General features: G+C 35.2%; 1 protein-coding gene across 1 annotated transcript in view; it reads right to left on the reverse strand.

Annotated features, from left to right (window-relative positions):
* LOC115223464 overlaps nt 1–27,470 on the reverse strand; it is a 332,103-nt gene that overhangs the window by 90,518 nt on the left and 214,115 nt on the right. Inside the window, exons 24-28 of the mRNA XM_029794052.2 lie at nt 25,965–26,025; nt 24,160–24,193; nt 19,772–19,886; nt 8,962–9,070; nt 3,397–3,546 (exon numbers count right to left, since the gene is read on the reverse strand). Coding sequence (XP_029649912.1) covers nt 3,397–3,546; nt 8,962–9,070; nt 19,772–19,886; nt 24,160–24,193; nt 25,965–26,025 — 469 coding nt within the window. The remainder of the gene's footprint in view (nt 1–3,396; nt 3,547–8,961; nt 9,071–19,771; nt 19,887–24,159; nt 24,194–25,964; nt 26,026–27,470) is intronic.

Below are 27,470 nucleotides of genomic sequence, written 5' to 3' on the forward strand. Positions count from 1 at the left end.
TTTAAAATAATAAAAATAAACAAAATATATAACATTTACTCTGTCATACCATGTTCCCACTATGGTGGGAATAGATTAAATGTCATGTCTATCGGATTCCTGGTAAAACCTTAATGAACACCAAATGCAGAAAAAGAAGACACGGCTGATTCTCTCCATTAGTTTGTATGCAATTGTTATTCTTGAGCTGTTATACTCTTTTACTCTTTTACTTGTTTCAGTCATTTGACTGTGGCCATGCTGGAGCAACACCTTTAGTCGAATCATATCGACCCCAGGACTTATTCTTTGTAAGCCTAATACTTATTCTATCGGTCTCTTTTGCCGAACCGCTAACTAACGGAGACATATACACACCAGCATAAACATACACACACACATACACACACACACACATATATATATACATATATACAACGGGCTTCTTTCAGTTTCCGTCTACCAAATCCACTCACAAGGCTTTGGTCGGCCCAAGGCTATATCAGAAGACACTTGCCCAAAGTGCCATGCAGAGGGACTGAACCCGGAACAATGTGGTTCGTAAGCAAGCTACTTACCACACAGCCACTCCTACGCCTAATTGTATTGGCAATTATTTATTATTATCTTTTGCTTAGGAGCCCAGGCGGAGGGTAAAGTTAGACACAGACACCTGGCTCTGAGAGAGTTAACAATACTAGATATGTCAAGGTCATAAAGACAGTGAATTTCATTATCTATTGAAAGCTGTTTTGTCTGTTTCTAAATTTATAAAACGTTCAGTTTGGCATCCCCCTTAGTGTCTAGCTGAGTCTACTTTGTAGCAGACAATTGAACCAACACTTCAATAACATGATTCACTGCTTCTTACTACAGCATCCTATGAGGAAATGCTGCTTAAAGTGTTTTGTAGGATGACAGCATTAAAGAGCAGGTGATACACCATATGTAGCTTCAGAATTGAACAAACTGAAATAGGAGCAGTCTATTTTATATGGAACTGATGTTTACAGTGAAAAGATTTTTATGGCCAAAATACAGCTTAGGACTATGTAGGTTTCCTTTCCTTCCACAATATTTATATGTGTGTGTGTGTGTGTGTGTGTATAAGAAATGGTAAACAAAACAATTATAAATTCAATTCAATTTATATATTTTATACATTGTTGGAATAACATTGTTATCGATATAGGTAATATAAGCCAGTAAATTCTTCAGATATTTAATATCACTTAAGTATATTTTACACCTAGCTAAATTGTTTTATATATATATATAAGAATTTTTTGCGTAATAAGATAAAAAAAAACCAAGGCTGTATAGCTATTAGAGCATTTATAGATAGAAGGTCTTACAGCTGTTTCTAGGATATTAATTAATAATATCCCTTCATCGGAGACGGTGTGGAAGGAAAATTAAGTCATTACTCTTCTCTCTCTATCTCCACTCCTACTTTCAAATTATCTCCACTAACCACTGACTGATCTATATCTTAATTTTTCTTTTTTCTTTTTTCTTTATTCCCTTTATTCCTATCCTCAGGGTTTTTATTCTTTATTTTTTATTTTTTTATTATTTTGTTCTTATATACACACGCCGACATAGAACCAATGTTGAACTCTTTATTCGCAATATTGCCGAATCTGGAACTTAACTATGGTCTGTCTATAGCACTTATTCAGCATTACCTACACCTTTGGGTCTCAATGACACCAGTATCTCTTATATATATATATAAAGGGTAAAGACCCCCTTCGGTCATGAATGACCATGGGATTGCACCTAGAAAGTTACCCTCCTAGACACAAGTCCGGGCAAGGTTGTTTATGGAAGACCAGCAGTCGCCCATGCATACCAGCCTCCCCTCTCCACGCCACCAGTGTTATCCAAGGGAAAGACAAAGGTCGATACAGCTTGGCACCAGTGACGTCGCAACTCATTTCTACAGCTGAGTGAACTGGAGCAACGTAAAATAAAGTGCTTTGCTCAAGAACACAACACGCAGCCTGGTCCGGGATTCGAGCTCACAACCTCACGATCGTAAGCTCAACGCTCTAACCACTGAGCCATGCATATATATATATATATATATATATGGGTTTATTCAAATAACTATTGTACATATATTTCACTAATAGATATTAAAAAAATAAATGTCTACCATCTAATTGGCAACTGAAATTTAAATAGATGGTTAAAGTGAAGAAAAACATAGTGTTTGTTATTACCCTATGAAATTTTTTTTATGACCTGAACAGATTAACTACGAAAGTAAAATAGTTTTTCGATAATTTATATTGTTTCCATATTGAATTTCTAAGTTATGGTCATTTGTTTGTATCTTTGATCATTTTGTTACATATTCTATCAAAAGATAATATATCTATATATCTATATACGCACATAAAATGGTTACAACAGCTGTTTCAGTAGAATTTTAGTTTTGTATGCCTGCAGTATCCTGCTAGCACTTGAAGTCTACAATATTGTTTTATTTTACCGTAAGCCCTATGTGTTTGCACCTAGCCACTTTCTGGCCTCTTACATATCGATATGCCTTGATTCTTTAGGAATCCTTGTAACTAATTTGTATTTATGTGGTGTGTGTATATATATATATATTATATATATATATATATATATATATGTATGTATGTATCTAAGTATATATATATATAATATATATATATATATATGTATGTATGTATGTATGTATGTATAGTGTATTTGAAGTGATGTACAGATATTATATATTAAGAAGAAGGAGGCAGTCAGAATTATGGATCCAACATCTTGAAGAGTTTGGTTGAAAGGTAAAAAAAAGCACTAATAAAGAATTATACAAAATTCTGATTGCCTCCTTCTTCTTAATACACACACACACACACATACAAATAAAAGGAAAAAGAAATGACAAAGCAATAAGTGATTAAATTATGTACTTCATTAGCTTGCAGCTGTTTCCACTATAAGATATTTTGAGAGCCTGCGTAACACCTTACAGCTTCATCAGAACCTCAGATATGAAGCATATGTTCAGAAGCATACCTGTGTTGTGTTCTACATCATGTTATAAGTATTGTATTGTAATACCTAAGCGAAATATATATATATATATATATATATATATAAGCTGATTGCAATTTGACCTTTGGATATTATAAAATAATTTTGTCTGTTTTCACTGAAGTCTTTTTTCTGAAATTTTGTCAATTTCAAATTTCAAATATGAAACCACAGCTCTCTAATTTATCTTTGGCTCCCTCTAGATTTGAAACTGAAACTATATATTTCTTGTTGTTATACTCCTATCAATAACACCAAATACGTGGCCTCAAAATGATTATGGCCCAAACGTCTCAGAACTCAATATATATATATATATATATATCAGAATCAGGTTTTGGCAGCACTTACTTTTGACACTGTCTAACTGTGGCACAACATCCTTCCCTGTCTTTTTAAAGCGTGTATCAATGCGTGATGCTTCGCCATCAAATACTAAAGACGTTACATTCACAAAGTCAGACAAATTTACAAGCCTCCCACAAGAGTTTTCTTTTGTGCCTGAAAGAAAGAGAAGAATAAAAAAAAAATACTCATTCACAAATATAAGAATAAAAATTCATATATCACAAAAAAGGAAAATAAAAGAGGCAAAAAAGAACATTTTATAAAAGAGATGAAATAATCAGAGTTCAAAAGATTTTAAAGAACTGTTTCCTTTTTATACCTCACCGTCTTTTTTATATATATTGATTATTACGATGTGAATGTTGAAAATCTTTCTGGCAAAGTATCAGAGATGTGAAGAAGTGTAAAAATTAAAAGGAACCAGAGGATGAAAAGATGAACTCCTCATCAAAGTTCATAATCAACATCTTGAATCGTTATAGCATAATTAAATGTGAACTGTACTTTCAAATGAATTCAAAATATTCAAAATAAAGAAATGAGATGAATGCCTGTTTGAGGAATTTGCAAGCATTCTCTATTGAAATAACTCTGTGCAACTCACAGAGAATTGCTACCATCCTGGTGTGTCTTTATTCAAAGGCACTGGTTGTTTTGATTTTTTTTGCTGTTGCTCATTCTTTATTCTTTGATACTTTTACTTGTTTCGGTCATTTGACTGTGGCCATGCTGGAGCACCGCCTTAAAGGTTTTTAGTCGAAGAAATCAACTCTGGTACTTATTCTTTGTAAGCCTACTACTTATTTTATCAGTTTCTTTTTGCTGAACTACTAAAGTTACCCGGGATGTAACCACACCAACACCAGTTGTGAAGCAGTAATGTGAGGATGAACACGGACACAAAGACATGTACACACACACAATGGGCTTTTTTCAGTTTCTGTCTACCAAATCAACTCACATGGCTTTGGTTGGCCCAAGGATATAGAGTAAGGCTCTTGCCAAAGGTGCCATGCAATGGGACTGAACCTGGGACTATGTGGTAGGGAAGCAAGCTTCTTACCACACAGCCATGACTGTTCATACATACACACACACACACACACACATATATATATATATTATTTTTATTAAACATTTAAAAAAATTTAAATTAAAAAAAACAGCGGGAACTTAGTTGCCAACCCAATATATATGTGTGTGTGTGTGCACGCGCATGTGTGTCTGTGTGAGTGCGTGTGTGTGCACGCGTGTGTGTGTGTGCGCACATGTGTGTCTGTGTGAGTGTGTGTGTGTGCGTGTGTGTGTGTGTGTGTGAGTGCTACTGTTTCCTTGTCTTGACATTGTGTGATAGTTGTAAACAGTTGTCACTGTTATACAAGCAGTGTCATTTATTTCCAATGTTCTGTGACAACATGTCTGGCTACGAGGAAATATCACTTTGATTGGAAACGGGTGAAGGTTGGCAACAGGAAGGGCATCAGACTGTAGAAAAATATCTGCCTCAACAATGCAGAGAAAAGTTGAATTAAAACAACGAGGAAGATGGTGATGATGGTGATGATGGTGATGATGATGATGATGATGATGATAATGATGATGATGACGACGATGACAATGATTGCTATTCTTGTAGAAACACGTACAAATCACTCGGATATGTTCAGGAAATTCTCAGAAGGTGAAAATAAAATTTCTTTTCATACTGATATTTCTAGCACTGGATATATATATAAAAGCAAAAATGAAGTTAATGTGTACTTGGTTATAGAAACGAGATAAGGAAAAATGACAAACAGCTACTACAACTACTACTACTACTACTACTACTACTACTACTACTACTACTACTACTACTACCTCCACCACCACCATCATTATCATAGTCTTTGACCTCCTCTTCATTGCCATCATTATTGCCATGGTTGTCATTGATGGTCCACCACATTCATAATGGCAGGAGTGACAAGCGTGTGTGTCACACTCATAACACCAAAAGTGGCAAGACAGTGTGTGTATGTGTGTGTGTGTGTGTGTGTGCGCGTGTGAGTCAGATAAAACGAATACCACAAAATTTATCAGTTTTCTCATTGACGTTTACATCTTTCACTGATATACATCAATCAATGAAAGATACAACGCACATACATACATACATACTAACACACACACACAGACATGTACACACGTACACACACGCATACACACACACGAACACACACACACACACATACACATACATGCACACACACACACACATACACATACATACAAACACACACACACACATGTACACACGTACACACACGCATACACACACACGAACACACACACACACATACACATACATGCACACACACACACACACACACACATACTCACACACACACACATATAGATCTACAAGTAGAGAGAGAGAAATTGAGCAGAAGGAAAATCTAACAAATATGATAAGGAAAATACAAAAAAAGGGCACAAATATGACAATAAAAAATAAATTGCAACCAATTTAGCAATAAAATGAATGATGGAAGATGATGAATGGATGAAAGAAGTTTTAGCAACTTTTATTATCTAAAAGTTTGACCCAGACATCACTATATGACAGGGAACTACAGAAAAGCAAAAGGAAGTTTTTATGATAGAATGGTGAGGGATATGAAATGGTTTAGTAGTTGTGTGAACATAAGATAGAGAGAGATAGTGGAATGTGACATTGGTTTCTATATAACTTTAACCTTTTCACAGTTAAACCTGCTATATCTGGTCCAGATATTCTGTTTTATATTCAAACTGGTCAGATCTTGCCTCTCACACCTATCCTATGATGTCATTTAAAAAAATAAACAATCACTTCATCGAAATGTCAAAGCTAGAAGACATTCTTTATTCTTTCTTTTATTCTTTTACTTGTTTCAGTCATTTGACTGCGGCCATGCTGGAGCACCGCCTTTAGTCGAGCAAATCGACCCCGGGACTTATTCTTTGTAAGCCCAGTACTTATTCTATCGGTCTCTTTTGCTGAACCGCTAAGTGACGGGGACGTAAACACACCAGCATCGGTTGTCAAGCAATGCTAGGGGGACAAACACAGACATACACACACACACACACACACACACACATATATATATATATATATATATATATATATATACATATATATGACAGGCTTCTTTCAGTTTCCGTCTACCAAATCCACTCACAAGGCATTGGTCGGCCCGGGGCTATAGCAGAAGACACTTGCCCCAGATGCCACGCAGTGGGACTGAACCCGGAACCATGTGGTTGGTTAGCAAGCTACTTACCACACAGCCACTCCTACGCCTATAATGAATGATTAATTCAAAGCAATGTGAATAAATAAGCATTACATGTGACAGAGTTATCTGAATGCCAAAGGGTTAAGCTAGTTGTAGTTTCAGATCGTATTTGTTGGTGACACTCATGTTGACAAATCTTATAATCAATTAATAGCTGATTGCTGGAAAGTGGGTTACGGGATGTGATGCTTGGCTTCATTCACCTTCTGCTACCAATCTGCTCTTTTCTCTCAGACCTGATCTGTTCTTTTCTCTCAGAGATAGCTTGTACTATATGCTTGGCTGATTTACTATTGTTGGTTTGGTATGGTATGTTGGTACTTATCAGTGTAAGCAAGACTGCATGTTAAACCATAATAAACAGGAGTGACTGAACATAATTGTATATTTTAATAGCATGATTTATTGCACAAGAGAACAATTGAACATGAACTTTTAATAGCTGTTGGTAGAGAAAGTAGTAATTGGAATAGAGCATAGTAATGACTAATTATGATTGAAATGGCAGGAAGAGTTAGCTTGCAAATATGAAGAAAAAATTCCTTTTCATTTCTAAGGAAAAGAACTATGTTGCTGGGCAAAAGGTGAAACGTGGGTTCTCTGGTGATTCTCACATGTCTCTGTGACTGTTCTGGTTTGCTTGGCAAAAGATGAGGTATCTGTTTTGCAGAGTTCTCTTAAATCTCTGCTGTTTGTTCTTGGCATGCAACTACTTATAACTAGAGAAAAGTGCACGAATCTCAAGGACTTTTGAGATGATGTTCGTGATATGGCTGCAAGCTGATTGATTGATAATTAGAACAATTATTTTTTTCCTACTCTGGGTACAAGGCCCGAAATTTTGGGGGAGGGGGGCAGTCGATTAGATCAACCCCAGAACACAACTGGTACTTAATTTATCAACCCTGAGAGGAAGAAAGGCAAAGTCGACCTCATCGGAATTTGAACTCAGAATGTAAGGACAGACGAAATACCATAAAGCATTTCACCTGGCATGCTGACGGTTCTGCCAGCTCATTGCCTTGATAATGAGAACAATGCGTGATGTATGCATGATCAACTCATGTCATCATCTTAGTAACTAAAATATGTCAGGTATTTTGTACATTATTTATATATAAAATATTACAGCCTCGTCTGGCACCTGTGTCGGTGGCACATAAAATCACCCACTACACTCTCGGAGTGGTTGGCGTTAGGAAGGGCACCCAGCTGTAGAAACACTGCCAGATCTGACTGGCCTGGTGCAGCCTTCGGGCTTGCCAGACCCCAGTTGAACCGTCCAACCCATGCTAGCATGGAAAGCGGATGTTAAACGATGATGATGATGATGATGATGATTATAATTAGCCATGATTTTGATGGCATGGAGCCAGCTAGTATATATATATATATATATATTATAATTATTTGAGGGAATATTAATCCTAACTTACAGGGAAAAAAATTCAATTTAGAAATACAAATCAAATTTCACGCAATATAATATATATATATATAAAAATTAGAAAAAAACACCTTTTATCAATTCAAAATGAACAATTAAATTACACCATCTAGAAAATTGCATATAAAAGATATATTAAAATTAAAATAACAATAAAATAAAATTATTTTAATTTTAATATTTCTATTATATGTAATTTTCTAGATGGTGCAATTTAATTGTTCATTTTGAATTGATAAAAGGTGGTTTTTTTCTAATTTTATATATATTTTTATATATAAGTCACGATATATAGATTCAAATAATCCGGTGGTACTCATAAAGAGTTCCTTAATGTATCATTCTATAAAACATAGAATATATAATACAATACAAGAAAAAATGATTAGGAGTGCATAAAGTCATAAATGACAGAGATATAGTTTGATGAAATTTTATCTAACAATAAGAAAATTCAATATCAAATATCAAATAACAAATTGTTTCATAACTTAAAAACATGTAGATGATTTATATTATATTTAATAAATGAATTACTTACATACCTACATTGATGGAAAATGTAAAAAAATCCTTCACAATAATGCATATAATATATATACTTGTACATTTATATACAGATAAGAAATAAAAGAGAAAGAAAAAAGATAGGTACGAAAAGCTTATACCGGTGACCGATAAGACTGAGTAAAAATATACCAAATTTTTCTCTTTCCACATACAGATATATGAATAAATGTATGTGTGTGTGAGTGAGTTCTTTGGTAAAAATATACATAGAAAAGAACAGCTACTTACCGTGGTCAGATACAATGACTAAATTGATACAGTTTTCGAGATGTCGTTCTTTGATACCATTCATCAACTGGTTGATTGCATCATTGATCAAGTTGAGTTGGTCTTCAATCTACATTTAAGAGGAAGAGGGACATCAAAAGTTTCGATACACACAAGATCAAAGTGGTACCAATCTGATTTTTATTAAACTTAAGGCAATTAACTTTAGCAGCAAGGGGTTAAAACGGTCCACTACAAAGATACACTGGTGTGTGTGTGTGTGTGTGTGCACACGCATGTGTTTGTGTATAAATATGTATGTATGAATATATATATATATATATTATATATATATATATATATATACATATACATATATATATATGCATATATGCATATATATATATTGTTATATTTCGGAATGGTCATATTGCCAGTTTAGCCAATAAAAACACACGCACTATATCTGTTTCAACACATGACTTCACATAAAAAATCTTGCACAACAAATATTTAAACGTACATATATATATATATATATATATATATATATATATACGCATACACACACACACATACACACACATATTTGCACACACATACACAGTGGCAGACTGGGTCTAAAAATATTGGTATTGGTTGCCAGGAGGCTAAGGGGGGCCACTCACAACTACAATTATAATTCATAACATTTATACTAGTAAAAAACAAGTTAACAGAGGAAGAAAAATGTCATAATGCTAGGTTTCGTAGATGGAAACTGAAAGAAGCCCATCGTATATATGTATGCATATATATATATCTCTGTGTGTGTGTGTGTGTGTATGTGTGTGTGTGTGCGCATGCATGCGTGCGTGTGTGTGTGTGTGTGTGTATGTGTGTGTATACGTTTGTGTGTCTGTGTTTGTCCCCTCAATATCGCTTGACAACCGATGCTGGTGTGTTTACGACCCCGTAACTTGCAACTATAAGGGGTCCCACCTGCAAGTACAATACTGTCATTTAAATTTTTTTCTTGTTAAAAGTATTCTTTTCAGCTGTCTACAAACATAGCCAGGTTGAAATAATTAATGCATTCTTCCAGGAGTGAATAAAAAATTCTCAAACTTGAGGGCATAGGCCCCTTAGAAACGAACATGGGCCCTCATATATGGATTCTAATGGTGCAGGGGCCCACTTGCCATTGGGCAAGCTGGCAACCTGGCCAGTCCGCCACTGCACACACACACGCACTATAAATCTATAAATGCACACATAGACAAGTATATATGCTGTTATTATAATAATAAGGGTGTAGGACTGGCTGTGTGTTAAGTAGCTTGCTTTCGAACCACATGGTTCAGGGTTCAGTCCCACTGTGTGGCACCTTGGGCAAGAGTCTTCTACTATAGCCTCGAGCCAACCAAAGCCTTGTGAGTGGATTTCGTAGATGGAAACTGAAAGAAGCCCATCGTATATATGTATGTATATATATATATCTGTGTGTGTGTGTGTGTGTGCGCATGCATGCGTGCGTGTGTGTGTGTGTGTGTGTGTATGTGTGTGTATACGTTTGTGTGTCTGTGTTTGTCCCCTCAATATCGCTTGACAACCGATGCTGGTGTGTTTACGACCCCGTAACTATTGGCAAAAGAGACCGATAGAATAGATACTAGGCTTACAAAGAATAAGTCCTGGGGTCGATTTGCTCGACTAAAGGTGGTGCTCTAGCATGGCCACAGTCAAAGGACTGAAACAAGTAAAAAAGTAAAAGAGGAACCTATATAATACTTCAGGATGTTCTGTGTCCCCACAGTGCACTTCATTTATCCTCTTGTTTCAATAATTGGATTATAGCCATGCTTGGGCATTACCACTGAAACCTAGCATTATGACATTTTTCTTCCTCTGTTAACTTGTTTTTTACTAGTATAAATGTTATGAATTATAATTTCCTATCATTAATATATATATATATATATATATAATCAAAATAAGCAACAAAGATATCCCAGGTAGTCTAGTACAATTGTTTCATGCTACTTCATTTTATTAAACACTGTAAGTATTACATCAGTTTTAAAATGTCGAGCAATCTTCAGCTACATATAGAATTTTTCAATTAAACTAACAATGCATATTCTTATACATTTGCCAACATTACAAAGAGGGTAGATATATAGACAGATAAATTAATTTCATCATTAAGAACATGATGGTAGTATGTTCATTGTCCATCTGAAGATTTTACCACTAAGTTCACTTTGTTATTTAGATCTATCAGTGGGGAGGATTTTTTTAATTCTTGGTTGAATGGAGACAAACAATAATTTTTATCTATTTATAGATAGAGGAAAGGGTAGTACAAAAGTCAAAACCCTAAGTCCATCCTTATTTTGGGGAATTTAGTTTAGATATATTTGAATGTATTATAGCCAAAAAGCTATCCTGTAAAGCAAAGCACTATTAAGTTAAAGTATAAGCTTTTCACTGTTGGCTCTGTTAATGGCTTAGGTGTTCAGACGAGTATACTGGCACTGATGTAGCAGCATCCAAAATTTTTTCTTGGTGAATCTAGCTGAAGAGAACTAATCAAATTTATGCCGACAAACGTATTTTAGAGAGTTTGAAACCTAGGTCCTAGATTATCCACATCTGGGTTGTACATTTATCTAATGTTCTTCCTACAGGTAAGATAAAATTATTTACGTTTGCTGCCCGCAAACATCTTTGCCAGTATATATACAGTGAAGCTTAACTATAGCATCGTATATTATTGACTGCTATTTTCAGTAAATATTGATGCTTTGCTGTACCACTATTCTCTCTCTCTCTCTCTCTCTCTCTCTCTCTCTATATATATATATATATATATATATATATATAGGGAGAATTCACGAAAAAACAAAAGACAAAGACAGGTGGTGTAGAAAACAAACAGATGTATTAGTATAATGCTCAGGAATTGAAAAAGTCTTTTACGTTTCGAGCCTACGCTCTTCTACAGAAAGGAACACAGAAAGAAATAATGAGAGAAAACAAGGGTGTGTAGTGGCTACCGATCTATCATATATATAGTGTGCACGTGTGCATGTTGGAGATTGCTAAAGCAAGTGTAGCATAATCACAAAATAGTGCACAGATCAATCCAAAGCTTAAAATTCCAACACCTTCATCTGATCAAAGCGATGGGCAGATAAAATAGGAAAAACTAGCTCTGACTAATTTATAAATTTGTGATGTTTAGATTTGTTATTCAGAAGGCTTATCACATGAAAGATTTTTCAATGATATAAACATAACCAAACTGCTTGATTTTTTTACCTTTTTTTTTCGGGAATTTTTTTTGAAAGCATTTTAAATCTGAAACTGTGTGTTGAAATCAATATTGTTATATTTTAGCAATCACATTAATGGCAATGAACACACTAACTGGATGATGTTTCTTGTTTCGGTTATAGTTTCCTGGAAATTTTCATCACACTTTTCCTGTGACCTTTCCAATGGGTTTAGATTTTCAAATGATTTTCATTTACCACCTGATTTTTGTTCTGTTATGCTGCTGTCTCTTATGGTAGATGTGTGAATTGTTGGCATATTATTATTTTGGCTTTTATCTATCTATCTATCTATCTATCTATCTATCTATCTATCTATCTATCTATCTATCTATCTATCTACCTATCTATCTATCATCTATCTATCTAATTATCTATCTATCTATCTATCTATCTATCTATCTATCTATCTATCTATCTATCTAATTAGCTATCTATCTATCTATCTATCTATCTAATTATCTATCTATCTATCTATCTATCTATCTAATTATCTATCTATCTATCTATCTATCTATCTATCTATCTATCTAATTATCTATCTATCTATCTATCTATCTATCTATCTATCTATCTATCTTTCTATCTATCTATCTATCTATATATCTATCTATCTGTGTGTGTGTATGTTGTGTTTATTTATTTAATTTGTGTCCATTTTGTTGTTAACATATCGTGTGTGTGTTTGCAAATGTGTAGTTGGCTTTAGCGGGTTTTAAACTTATAGGTGCAGGAGTGGCTCTGTGGTAAGTAGCTTGCTTACGAACCACATGGTTCCGGGTTCAGTCCCACTGTGTGGCACCTTGGGAAAGTATCTTCCACTATAGACTTGGGCCAACCAAAGCCTTGTGAGTGGATTTGGTAGATGGAAGCTGAAAAGAAGCCTGTCGTATATATGTATATGTATATATATATATATATGTGTGTGTGCTTTTGTGTCTGTGATTGTCCCCCCAACATCACTTGATAACCGATGCTGGTGTGTTTACGTCCCTGTAACTTAGTGGTTCGGAAAAAGAGACCGATAGAATAAGTACTAGGCTTACAAAGAATAAGTCCTGGGGTCGATTTGATTTGGTTAAAGGTGGTGCATCGGTTGTCAAGTGATGTTGGGGGGACAAACACGGACACACAAATGTACATGCACACACATCATCATCATCATCATCATCATCATCATCATTTAGCGTCCGCTTTCCATGCTAGCATGGGTTGGACGGTTCAACTGGGGGTCTGTGAAGCTGGAAGGCTTCGTCAGGCCCAGTCAGATCTGGCAGTGTTTCTACGGCTGGATGCCCTTCCTAACGCCAACCACTCCGTGAGTGTAGTGGGTGCTTTTTACATGCCACCTGCACAGGTGCCAGACAGAGCTGGCAAACGGCCACGAACGGACGGTGCTTTTACGTGTCACCGGCACGGGGCCAGGCGATGCTGGCAACGGACACGAACGGATGGTACTTACATATATATATACATATATATTATTATTATTATATACATATGCATATTCTAATTTGTAAATTCCTTTTCCTTTGCTAGTATAGACAGAGTGATTCTGCAGATTACCATTCCAGGATAAACTTTGCAAGCATGATAGCACTGTCAACCAGGTTTCCCCAGCTGGTGGGACTAAACCATTATGTATGCACTTGTTTGTGCCTGAAGATTACAGACGTTTAGAATTATGTAACTACAATTGTTATATGTGAGATCTAGCTCTCAGACATTTAAACAGCAAGAATTATCTCTGACAATTCTTTTTACCATTTTGCTATTGAACTTATCTTTCTTTTGATGTATCGTGATTTTTCACAGCATTTATCATTTTACATTTTTCATTTTTTGAGATTGTTATTTATCATCATCATTATTATTATTATTATTATTATTATTATTATTATTATTATCATTATCATTATCATTATATTATTATTATTATTATTATTATTACTTTTTTTTTCTTCTTTCAAATTTGCTTCCATTTCTTGCCGAGTGTCTCCCGACTCCTAGGGCAAAGAAACTATTATTATTATTATTATTATTATTATTATTATTTTTTTTTCTTCTTTCAAATTTGCTTCCATTTCTTGCCGAGTGTCTTCCCGACTCCTAGGGCAAAGAAACTATTATTATTATTATTATTATTATTATTATTATTATTATTATTATTTATTATTATTATTATTATTAAGGCGGTGAGCTGGCAGAATCATTAGCAGGCTGGGCAAAAATTTTTTGCGTCATTTAGTCCATCCTTGGTTTTTGAGTTCAAATTCTATCGAGGTAGACTTTGCCTTTCATCCTCTTGGTGTCGATAATATAAGCACCAGTTGAGTACCAGGGTTGATGTAATCAACTTAACCCCACCCCAGAAATTGCTGACCTTATTATTATTATTATTATTATTATTATTATTATTCAGTAGCCTTATTCTTATAATGTACTTTCACTGCCCTACTGAGCACGGTTGTGTGTGCCTTGGGTATGTGCTGTGGTTTGCTGTGATGCTCTTATTTTTACTGTATTGAAAGTGTTTTACGTAGGATGTGCGCAGTTATTTTCTGTATGTTATATATATTTGTTAGTCCTGGTGATTTAGCTATGTATTTGTCTGAATATTTTTTTCATCACATCTAACGTGCCCACTATGATAGAAATTGTTTGTTTTTAGACTCATTATTATTATTATTATTATTATTATTATTATTATTATTATTATTATTATTAAGTAGTTTTATTTTTATAGCGTGCATTCACTTCACTACCGAGCGCAGCTCTGTGTGCCTTAGGTATGTGCTGTGATTTGTTGTGATGCTCTGATGGTTATTGTATAGAAAGTGTTCTGCGTAGGATGTGTGCAGTGCCTAGTAGTGCAATTTTCTGTATGTTATATGTGTTTGTAAGTCCTGGTGTTTTTGTTATGTATTTGTCTGAATATTTTTTTATCATGCCTAATGCACCTACTATGATAGGAATTGTTTCTGTTTTCAGGTTCCACATTCTAGTTACCTCTATTTCCAGGTCTTTGTATTTTGAAAGTTTCTCCATTTCTTTTAGAGACACGTCATATTATTATTCTTATTCTTATTCTTATTCTTATTTATTGTCTTTGCACAGTTTCTAACACTGGAGATGTACTACAGTGCCAGCTGTTCACTACCAGTGAACTAAAGTATCACCCTTTATTTTTCGAGCATCATCCGGCATATTTGAGCAGTTCCAAGCAGTGCTGTTTTCTGCAAATGCTCCACCAGTATTGCAGCCCCTATTTGTTCCACGTACTTCTCAAGATTTTTACTCACTGTTCCCAGGGCTCAGACAATTATCAGTACTACTACTAATTATTATTATTATTATTATTATTATTATTATTATTATTGTTATTATTATTATTATTGAGATGAACTATTAAGAACAACTGCAATTTCTTTTGTATGAAATTTGAATCAATCGCACTTGTTTGGAATATCAATAACAAAACAAATCGAAATTTTATAGTAAATTTCTTTGAAAAAGACAGTAATATTACTGAATTACGTAAAACATTATGGACTGTAACGGTATTGCTGAAAGATTTAGAACATGACAAACCATACAACAGACACCATTACTCAAAGACAGAGAACATCACGGTCTATTCTACAATATTCTGTGAGCTCTAATTAGCATCAGATTTACAACGAAATCAATTTTGTAGTGAACACAAAATTCAAAGAGCTTATTAAACATGTATTATCATATCAAAAGAGTTTCTTAATGTAGATTATAACACCGTGTTAGAGATTGTTCAGCTAATTTTGTTTGATCGGAGTAGAAGGGAGATAAAACTGAAATAACTCCGTGTAATTATAAGTTTGTGATAATTTAGATGTATTGCTGAGCAGGCTTTATCACATGGGAGATTTCCTATGATATAGCTTAACTACACTGTTTGACTTAATCAAATATTCTGATGTAACCAAATAGTTTGAAATTATCAAGAACTGAAAGAGAAATAGATCTAAATTAAACAGTACTAGTTCAATACCTGTCACTTTCTTGCTGGTAAAATTTTAAACTTTAACTATTTACTACTACTACTTGTACTTGTGGCAACATTCACCCTGGGCAGGTTGAGTCGGCTTCTTCTACCACGGAAGAAGTTTTGTGGGAATATGTGGATTTCACAAGCGGTCCCCAACAATCCCGCATGTAGAGATATCCTGTTTGCCACAGATTGTCCGCAGACGCATGGACAGAATGACCGAGGAGCCGCCGGTTGCCAGAACAGACACTCTGAGGATTTTCACCAGTAAATACCACTCAGTGTCAGATCAATCTGCCTTGGGTGGCCCTACCAGGAACCAAAGTTCCCGACGGCATAGCTCTGACACTACCCGTTGCCAGCATCCCCACCACGGTGAGGAGGGGATTGAGTTTAGCATTGCGATTACTCTGTCAAATTTGATGTTTATTTATTCACATTGTTTTGAATTAACCGTGCATTATCTCATAGCCTTGAGATTTCAATGATGTGATTTTTTTTTACTTGTTTCAGTCATTTGACTGTGGCCATGCTGGAGCATGGGAATTATTTTTACAAGCAGAATTGCCACCCTCACAACAGTTTTCTGTTAGTAAGTGATGAATTGAAAAATTCTAATATAGAAACAAACAATGCAGTATGTATTTTGTATTATTGTATTGTTATCAATGTGTTAAATGATATATAAATATAGGAGCACTCCGATGGTTGCAATGACGAGGGTCCCAGCTGATACGATCAACAGAACAGCTTGCTCGTGAAATTAACGTGCAAGTGGTTGAGCATTCCACAGACACGTGTACCCTTAGCGTAGTTCTCAGGGAGATTCAGCGTGACACAGAGTGTGACAAGGCTGGCTCTTTGAAATTACAGGTACTACTCATTTTTGCCAGTTGAGTGGACTGGAGCAACGTGAAATAAAAGTGTCTTGCTCAAGGATACAACGTGCCACTGGGAATTGAACTCATGACCTTACAATCATGAGCCGAATGCCCTTAACCACTAAGCCACGCACCTTCACACGATATATAAATATAGATATTATATAAACATTATTTAAGAGTAAATGCAAAGTTGATGATATAGATGTAGAAAATTAACTCAAGGCTTTGATTATTCATTGAACCATGGTTTATGTGTTTGTATATAATGATGAATGAAAATTGAAATATTAAGTTTCTGTGTAATTTTGATTAAAATAAATATAAATAAACATAGACTAAAAAGTTTTATAAATATGCTCAAAGTATCTCAGAAAAAGACTTTGTAAATCATTTTATGTTCAATGAAAATAATTGAATAAAAATGGTTGAGAGAGGAGGGAGTGAGAGAATGTGTGTGTGTGTGTGTGTATGTGTGTGTGTGTGAGAGAGAGAAAGAGAGAGAGAGAGAGAGAGAGAGCAATACAAGGAAAGAAACTGAAGACTAAAGTGATGGAGGAAAAATTATAAGGATAGGGAGAGACAAATAAGAATAAAAGCAGTAAAGAGGTGGAGAGGGAGAGAGGGAGAGAGCGCGAGAAAGAGAGAGAGAGAGGGGGGAAGGGAGAAAGATGTTAAAAGACACTATCTCACAGTGTAAGGTTTTTAACAAACAATCTCTTGCTGTGAATTTAGGTTTTTGATTGAGTCGAGTGGTTTGAGATCTTCAATAATAAAAGAAACCTAAAAACCACATTTTGATAAAAATATATGAAAATTAGAATTTTTAAGAATTATCTCTCTTTACTTGTTTTAGTCATTTGACTGTGACCATGCTGGAGCATCGCCTTTTTTTTTTTTTTTGTTAGACACTAGACTTTAATAATTACTTTCTTTCAGTAATCATTATAATATAAATTCATGATCAGGAATTCTTTCATGACCTTTCATTTTAAATTGCACAATTGTTGTATATCAACAAATATTTATGGGGAAAATAACATACAAGCAACAAAACTGACTGTTTTACTGACAGAAGTTTTATCAAATTTGTTGCTGTTTTCATTATGTTTCTTTTTCTTCCATTCTTCCTATCTTTATTTTCCTTTCATCACACAATATATTACTGTATTTGATAGTCAAATATTCATGGCTATTTAACAATTGAATATCTTTGAATATTAAGTGTGGCATCTTCCAAATTACACATTGTGATAACACTGAGGTCACAAGACTTGAATATATCTCAATCTGTGGATAATATATGATAGTCACACAAACAGACAGACAGAAGCACAGAGAAACACAGCTCATATTTTAATATCGATTGGAAAAGTTATCAAAGGAGAGAAATTGTTCTTTTATCTATATTTTATTTTTAATAAATTTTGTGATTTATTTTTCTGTGAATTTAATACAGTGGTTTTGCAAAGTCAAATACATAATAACTGTTGGAATAAGTGTTTTTATAAACACACGTCCTAATAAAAGTCCATTGAGCTATGAAAAGAAAATCACGTATCCTAGTAGTAAATAAAATTTTCCAGGGTACTCTATAAAAGAGATTTGGTTATTATTTCTATGAGATAGTATGGACACATAGAAGCTCCCTATTGAGTTAACATCAATCAGACTGTTGATATTGCTTAACTCAGGTTTAGTCCTGATGAAGTTGACCCTATGATCAAAAGCACTTAGTCTCTGGATGGATGGATGGATGGATGGATGGATGGATGGATGGATGGAAGAATAGATAAATAGATAGATAGATTAATAGACAGATGGATATGACAAACAGAAGATAAATAGATAGATAGATCAATAGATAGATAGATAGATAGATCAATAGATAGACGGATAGATAAATATATATATATATATAGATAGATAGATAGATAAATAGATAGATAGAAAGATAGACAGAGAGACAGACAGATAGATATGACAACCAGGAGATTTGGCATTTGTTTCTAGCAGGATATGAGACCTAGTTAAATCTTCTCTTGTTAGCTTGCCCTCACATAGGCACAGGAGTGGTTGTGTGGTAAGAAGTTTGCTTCACAACCACATGGTTCCAGGTTCAGTCCCACTGTGTGGCACCTTGGGCAAGTGTCTTTTACTATAGCCTTGGGCCAACCAAAACCTTGTGAGGGGATTTAGTAGATGGACACTGAAAAACGCCTGTCGTATATATATGTATATATATACACATACATACATATATATATATGTGTGTGTGTGTGTGTTTGTCCCCCATCACCACTTGACAACTGGTGTTGGTGTATTTACGTCCCTTAGTGGTTCGGCAAAAAAAGACCGATGGAATAAGTACCAGGCTTAAAAAGTAAGTACTAGGGTTGAGTCATTTGACTAAAAATTCAAGGTGGTGCCCCAGTATGGCCGCAGTCTAATGACTGAAACAGATTAAAAGATAAAGAAAAAACGAAGATACTGAAATCATTGTGTATTATAATTAAGAGAGAGCAAAAGATGAATAAAAACTAAAACAGACACACACAGACACACACACACACATTAGAAAACAGAGGCTGTCAAATAAGCAAACTTACATGTAGGTCAGGGTTAGGTGTCTTTAAATATGCTGCAATAACATTTGGCTGTTTCTCTGGTGGAAGACTCAAATCATTTAGTATCATGTTCACCCCTTTAATGTAATCAATAGGACTACAAAGAAATTGAAATGATTGAGAAAAAAATAAGCTGAAATGCAAATGAATAACTGCGAAAGTCATACATATACAGGTCGTTGTCGACTTATGACTTATCTGACTTATGATTGATTAACTTTATGATGATTGGCATGTCAGCTCCCAGAAGCAATAATATGTAGTTTAGTTGAAATCTAATGGGTCTATTTCTTAGAAATTAACCTGTCTATGGAAGTTGTCAGCTAACAAATGCTTACTCTAGGTTTGGTTTTTGATTGCCACTGTGGTTACCCCAAGTGTTGGACGAATATCTTGTTGCGGAGACATCGAGGCAACCTCGTATTTGTTTATTAGATAGCTGCTTGAGACTCCGAACAAATAACACTGTTGTAGTATAATACAGAATGCTGTGTGTGACTTTTACCTGAGAATGTACTTTCAGAATGTAAAAATATAAAACAAAGCCAAGTAGGCCTATAGGCCGACTTACGACCAAATCGACTTACGACCAAATCGACTTACGACCAAATCGACTTACGACCAAATCGACTTACGACCAAATCGACTTACGACCAAATCGACTTATGACCAAATCGACTTACAACCAAATCGACTTATGACCAAATCGACTTATAGCCAAATTGACTTATGACCAAATCGACTTACAACCAAATCGACTTATGACCAAATCGACTTATAGCCAAATTGACTTATGACCAAATCGACTTACAACCAAATCGACTTATGACCAAATCAACTTACAACTAAATCGAATACGACCAAATCGTCTTATGACCAGTTAGTTGGATCCGATTGTGGTTGTAAGTAGAAGACAACCTGTATTCTTCTTTGCCGTGAAGAAAGCTTAAGAATACGTGATAGAGAAAGATTAAGAAGATTACAAATATTCACATGTTATTAGATAGAAATGGCAGAAAGGAACCATATTTAATGTGATAAATTGAATTAAAGAAAGTAAATTGAATTTAAATAAAAGCAATGTTTACCAAAACAATTTCATAAAAAAACCTTAATCCTGAGCTTTAAGTAGAACAGACTCCTTAAAAGATTAATTTAAATACTGGCCCTCTTATCTGGCTTCTTGAAATCCACGAATTATGTGATATACTGTGTGATATATTGTTATACAGTACACTGTATTGAGTAAATAGACCCTGTTTTTGAAGTTTGTTAATTTGTATATGGTGAATTAAAAACAGCTTTGTCCTTTTCTTTTTTAAGTGGATTGATAAAGATTAAACATTCTCTGCTTCGGAATTACACTAACTTTTACCAGTATCTGTTTAATAAAATCATTTCTTCATTTAATTTTCATTCAATGAGCATTAAGCTGTATACATGATACATATGATGTATGATAAGAATTTTAAATGGATTAATAGACATCAAACAGACCTTGTTTTAGAAGTGTATTAATTTGCATTTGCATCTGTTAAATAAAATCCTGTTCTTTACTTTTCTTTATTTAATTTTTATTCAATAAGCATTATTCAATATACATGGTACAGTATGATGTATATTAAGAATTTTAAGTGAATTAACCCTTTCGTTACTGTATTTATTTTGAGATACTCTATGTTTGTTTCAATTACTTTAAATATAACAAAGAATTTAGTAAAATAAATTAGTTATCATTAAGCTAGTGTTAGGAACATAAATTGTGACTAAGGTTTGGTGAAAGATTTTAATTCAAAACTTGTGAAAACAAGACAATTTGTACTCAGAGCCAGAGCTGGTTTCAGGCAGATTGGTAACGAAAGGGTTAATATATAGCCACCAGGCCCTGCTTTAGAAGTGTATTAGTATTGAGTATGTTCCTGTCAAACTCTCTATTCCATGCCAGTATGGAAAAGAAATATTACATGATAATAACAATGACAATGATATATATACATGTGTGTGTGTGTGTGTAGGTGCAGCTGTGTGGTAAGAAGCTTAATTCCAAACCACATGGTCCTGTCATATATATATTTTATCAAGTACCCACAATACAAGGGAGAAGGCAGGTTGCTCATGCAGGGTATATAGTAACTGTCCAGTAGGAGGTCGATGCAAGGCTGAAGGGGGTCATCTATGAGGCTACAGTGATACCTAGACCTAACAACTGTAATAACAGCAATATTATTTGCAGATTAACCAGGTCTCACGCCAATACAGTTGCCACACTCAGAGATAGTGGAAGCACTCTGTCAGTTATGACGACGAGGGTTCCGGTTGATCTGATCAACGGAACAGCCTGCTTGTGAAATTAACGTGTAAGTGGTTGAGCACTTCACAGACACGTGTACCCTTAACTTAGTTCTCAGGGATATTCAGTGTGACACAGAGAGTGACAAGGCTGGCCCTTTGAAATACAGGTACAACAGAAACAGGAAGTAAGAGAGAGAGAAAGTTGTGGTGAAAAAGTACAGCAGGGATCACCACCATCCCCTGCCGGAGCCTCGTGGAGCTTTTAGGTGTTTTCGCTCAATAAACACTCACAACGCCCGGTCTGGGAATCGAAACCGCGATCCTATGACCGCAAGTCCGCTGCCCTAACCACTGGGCCATTGCGCCTCCACACCCAGAGATAGTAATCAAGCCAGGACTAGCATCACAGAGAGTGTCACCGAAGACCCTAGTACCACTGCCATGGATAATGAACACCATACGTGCAGATAGAGTGACCAGGCCCACAGTGTATGAGAACACCATTACAAACACTGCACCTAGAAATAATGACCAGTCCAGAGCCAATGACTTATAGTTGGGAAGTGAACTTACTAGCCACTCAACCATGACTGCATCTAAAATATATACTTATAGTTAGACATTCAACCACATATACACGTGTGTGTGTGTATATATATATGTGTGTTTGTGCATATCTTACACAAGTCTTGTGTGTCTCCTGAGTAATTCCGTAGATTTTGGATGAAAATATATTCTCAAAGTATTTATGAATATTTACAAATATAGCTTGAATTATACGATTTCAATTTCATATCCAATAATTTTCTACTTCACATTTTAAAAGAAAATGCGCTGAAAATATTTTTCTTATTTTCAGCATTGGCTTCTTATTATCTGGCTAAGACTTTGAATAATTGCATCCAAGATTGAACTGTTACTTTAAAAGTAGCCAAATCTGAAACTAAAAGAAAAAGATGCTTCTAATATTTCTATTTCTAAATCTTTAAATTCTCATCTAGATTACCTTTAGATTTCTCCTAAAGCAAAGTTCTGTGAAGAAAGATGAGGAAACAAAATGACTGTTGTTCAAATAATTTTCAGTACATCTTCTTCTTATTCATTTCAACAGCTAAATCCTACCATTTCCCATCTGAGCTGTTTCCAGATCTTTCTCTTCACTCTCTTAGTCTGCCCTTGCTTATCACTGGCAAAATTTTCCACCTTAAGGCTAATGATGTGCAAAGTATCATCATCATCAACAACGGTTGTCAAGGAGGACAAACACAAACCCAAAGACACACACGCACACACACACACACACATAGATATATATACATACAGACATATATATATATATAATATATATATATATTATATATTATATATATATATATATATTTTTACTTGTTTCAGTCATTTGACTGCGGCCATGCTGTGGCACCGCCTTTAGTCGAGCAAATCGACCCTGGGACTTATTCTTTGTAAGCCCAGTACTTATTCTATCGGTCTCTTTTGCCGAACCGCTAAGTGATGGGGACGTAAACACACCAGCTTCGGTTGTCAAGCAATGCTAGGGAGACAAACACATACATATATATATGCATATATACGATAGGCTTCTTTCAGTTTCCACCTACCAAATCCACTCACAAGGCATTGGTCGGCCCGGGGCTATAGCAGAAGACACTTGCCCAAGATGCAACACAGTGGGACTGAACCCGGAACCATGTGGTTGGCTAGCAAGCTACTTACCACACAGCCACTCCTATATATATATATATTATATATATATATATATATATATATTATATATATATATATATAATATATATATATATATTATATATATATATATATATATATACACATATATATACTCATACATACACGGTGAGCTTCTTTTAGTTTCCATTTAACAAATCCACTCACAAGGCTTTGGTTGGCAGAAGACACTTGCCCAATGTGCCATGCAGTGAAACTGAACCCAGAACCATGTGGTTGGGAAACAAGCTTCTTGCCACACAGCCATGTCTGCACCTTAAAAATATTCACTGTAACATTTGACCAAGCAATTGTATGAACATCGAAATGCTTACCTTTCATACACTCTCTTCCCTGTCTTTTTATCCTCTGAAATTAAAAAAAAAAACAAAAAAACTCTAAGAAAAGGGAGTTAATTCATCAGTTTACAAAATACAATAAATATTTAGATGGTTAGCATGTGTCTTTTACTTGGTATTGATGAACCAACAAGGAATGCTGATAAAATACTGAATGTAATGCTGTTTTGATTATCATTAAATAAAAATACAAAATAATTTAAAGAGTTTTTTTATCCAAAGATCTAATTACAAGGAAGAAAAAAGCTATCAGTGCACTCTGTAAAGTGGTTGGTATTAGGAAGGGCATCCAGCTAGAGAAATCAAGCCGAAACAGACAACAAGACAACAGAACTTGGCACTGCATCCTGGCTTGCCAGCTCTTGTTAAACCGTCCAACCCATGCCAGCATGGAAAACGGTCGTTAAATGATGATGATAGAATAAAGAGAGCTGATGAAATACAGTAGAAGGACTGGTAAGTTCTGAAAAGATATAACAAGGTCTGCTCAGTGTCTTCAAGACCAGACAAATCTTCAATAATTATTGATAATCTATAAAACTCAGGTGAGGTCTGCAACAGAGTATTCCTTACACATCTGGTTGGTGCAGCTGCTGCATGCATAAGGATTCCTAGACTGCCTCCAGAAAAGGGGCCACCTGACTGAGTGGCATAAAGTTACTTAGAGACATGCTCTATCCTTTGGCCCACAAACATGTTGTCTCCTCTCTCTGCATTTTCTAATGCTACCACTATGGTTTCTGCTCTTTGGACCTGGCTAGGCTCATGCTTTACACATTCAAACATTTTTATTCTGCATGTCCCTTTTTGTCTCAACATCTTTGTTGTGTTCACCCATTCCATTTCTCAGACTCATCACTAAAACGAGACCTTCCTTCACAAACTCAGTGGAAGCCTGACGCGTATATATGTGTGTGTATGTGGGTGTGCGTGTCTTAGCATTTAACTCTCCACAACTCGACGGCAAGTGTTGGTTTTTTTTCTTTCTTTTAAATCACCATAACTTAGCAGTCTGGCAAGAAAGACCAACAGAATAAATCTCAGACTTATAAAAATAAGTACTGGAGTTGATTTATTCAACTAAGTCCTTCAAGATGCTGGGAGACAAACATGGGAAAACACACACACACATATACATTCATACACATGCACACACACACATACTATATATTCATACATACATGCATATATATATATATAATATATATATATATATATAGTATATATTCATATAAACATACACACACATAACAACATATATATGTGTATATATATATATATATATATACACTTTATTTAAAGCAGCAGAAAATTCAACAAAACGGGAACGTGAAACTCAGAGTAACAGGTTTTGTTGAATTTTCTGCTGCTTTAAATAAAGCATATTACTCTACCACTGGTATTTGAGTACTCTTTTTTCCACCTTGTTTCACATTTATGTGTTTACTCCGGTATATATATATATATATATATATATATATATATATATGTATATGAAGGGTTTCCATGGGCTTCCAGTTTCCTTCGATCAAATTCATTTCCAAGGCATTGGTTGGTTTGGGGCTACAGTAGAAGACATTTGCCCAAGGTGCCATACCAAAGGACTGAACCTCAAACCATATGGTTGGGAAGCAAGCTTCTTAACCACTCATCCATGTCTGCACTGACACATATAATGACATGGAGAATTGAATAGACTTCTATAGAGGCAAAAAAAAGAAAAAAGAAAAATAAATAAAATACACAATGGTTATAACATAATAAAACATTTAAATACTTACTGAATCCTGGCCAAAAGTAAACAGAAGACGTTTTGTTTTGGTTTTCAGCAGTATTCCATATCTATAAAATACATGTAACAAACCATTTCTAATATTAATTTTTAACAAAGGTAGAAGGCCTCAAATGTGGGGGATGAGTGGGGTGGGGTGACCAGACTGATTATGTATGCATTTGTTAATTATTTTATCAAAGAGTATATTAATAATATTGACGAGGCAGTGAGCTGGCAGAATCATTAGTAGACTAGAAAAAAAAATGTTTGGCAGCAGTTCTTCTGATTTGGAAGGGCATCCAGCTGTAAAAACCATACCAAAACTGACCTCACTTGTGTTGGTGCCACATAAAAATCACTCAGTCCACTCTGCTGGGTGGTTGGTGTTATGAAGGGCATCCAGCCGTAAAAAACAGGCCAAAACAGACACAGAAGTCTGATGCAGCCTTCTGCCTGGCCAGTTCCTGTCAAACCATCCAACCCATGCCAGCACGGAAAGTGGATGTTAAACGATGATGATGGTGATGAATTCAAATGCCACCAGGGTCGACTTTGGTTTTTATCCTTTTGGGGTCTATAAGTACCAGTTGAGTACTGGGGTTCATATAATTGACTTACCCACTTCACAAAAGTTGCTGGCTTTGTGCCAAATATTGAAACATCATCATCATCATCATCATCATCATTTAACGTCCATACCACAAGAGCTGGCCAGACCAAAGCCTGTACCAGACTTCTGTGACTGTTTTGGCAGGAATTTTATAGCTGTATGCCCTTCCTAACACCAAACACTCAGCAGAGTGGGCTCAGTGCTTTTTATGTGGCACAAGCACAGACGAGAAAAGTTTTGGCAAGGTTTTTACAGCTGGATGCCCTTCTGAACACCAACCACTTTACAGCGTGAACTGGGTGCTTTTAAGTGGCACCTGCACTGACAGGGTCACCAAGTGCTTGCAAGACAAAAACTTTTAAGAGGGGAGGAGACATCGGAGGAGGTGATGATGAAAGGTTATAATGAGACACATACAGCTGTAGAGGAAGTACAAGGTTACCTGGCCAGAGACTGAAAGATCAGGATTGAAGACAGAAACAGGTGTGCTACCAGGAAGAAAACACGTGGTTGCCCAACCTGAAGGAAGTGCAGGAGAAGGAGAGAGAGAGAGAGAGTGTGAGACCGCAGAATGGAGATGGTGGCAAAATGAAAGCAATATTAATAATATTGATAGGTAACAAGCTGATAGGATTGCAATCAGGCCAGTCAAAATACTCAGCAACATTTCTTTCTGTTCTTTATGTTCTGAGACGAAATTCTACCGAGGTCAGCTTTGCCTTTCATCCTTTTAAATAAGTACTCATTGAATACTTGGGTTGATTTAATCAACTAGCCCCTTCTTACAACATTTCAGGCCTTGTGCATATTGTAGAAAGGAAAAAAAATATTGCTGTTACTGTGGCTGTCAAAGTTTCATTTAACCCTTTCTTTACCGTATTTATTTTGAGATGCTCTGTGTTT

Source organism: Octopus sinensis, linkage group LG23, assembly GCF_006345805.1.
Source record: "Octopus sinensis linkage group LG23, ASM634580v1, whole genome shotgun sequence".
Classification (NCBI taxonomy): Eukaryota; Metazoa; Mollusca; class Cephalopoda; order Octopoda; family Octopodidae; genus Octopus; species Octopus sinensis.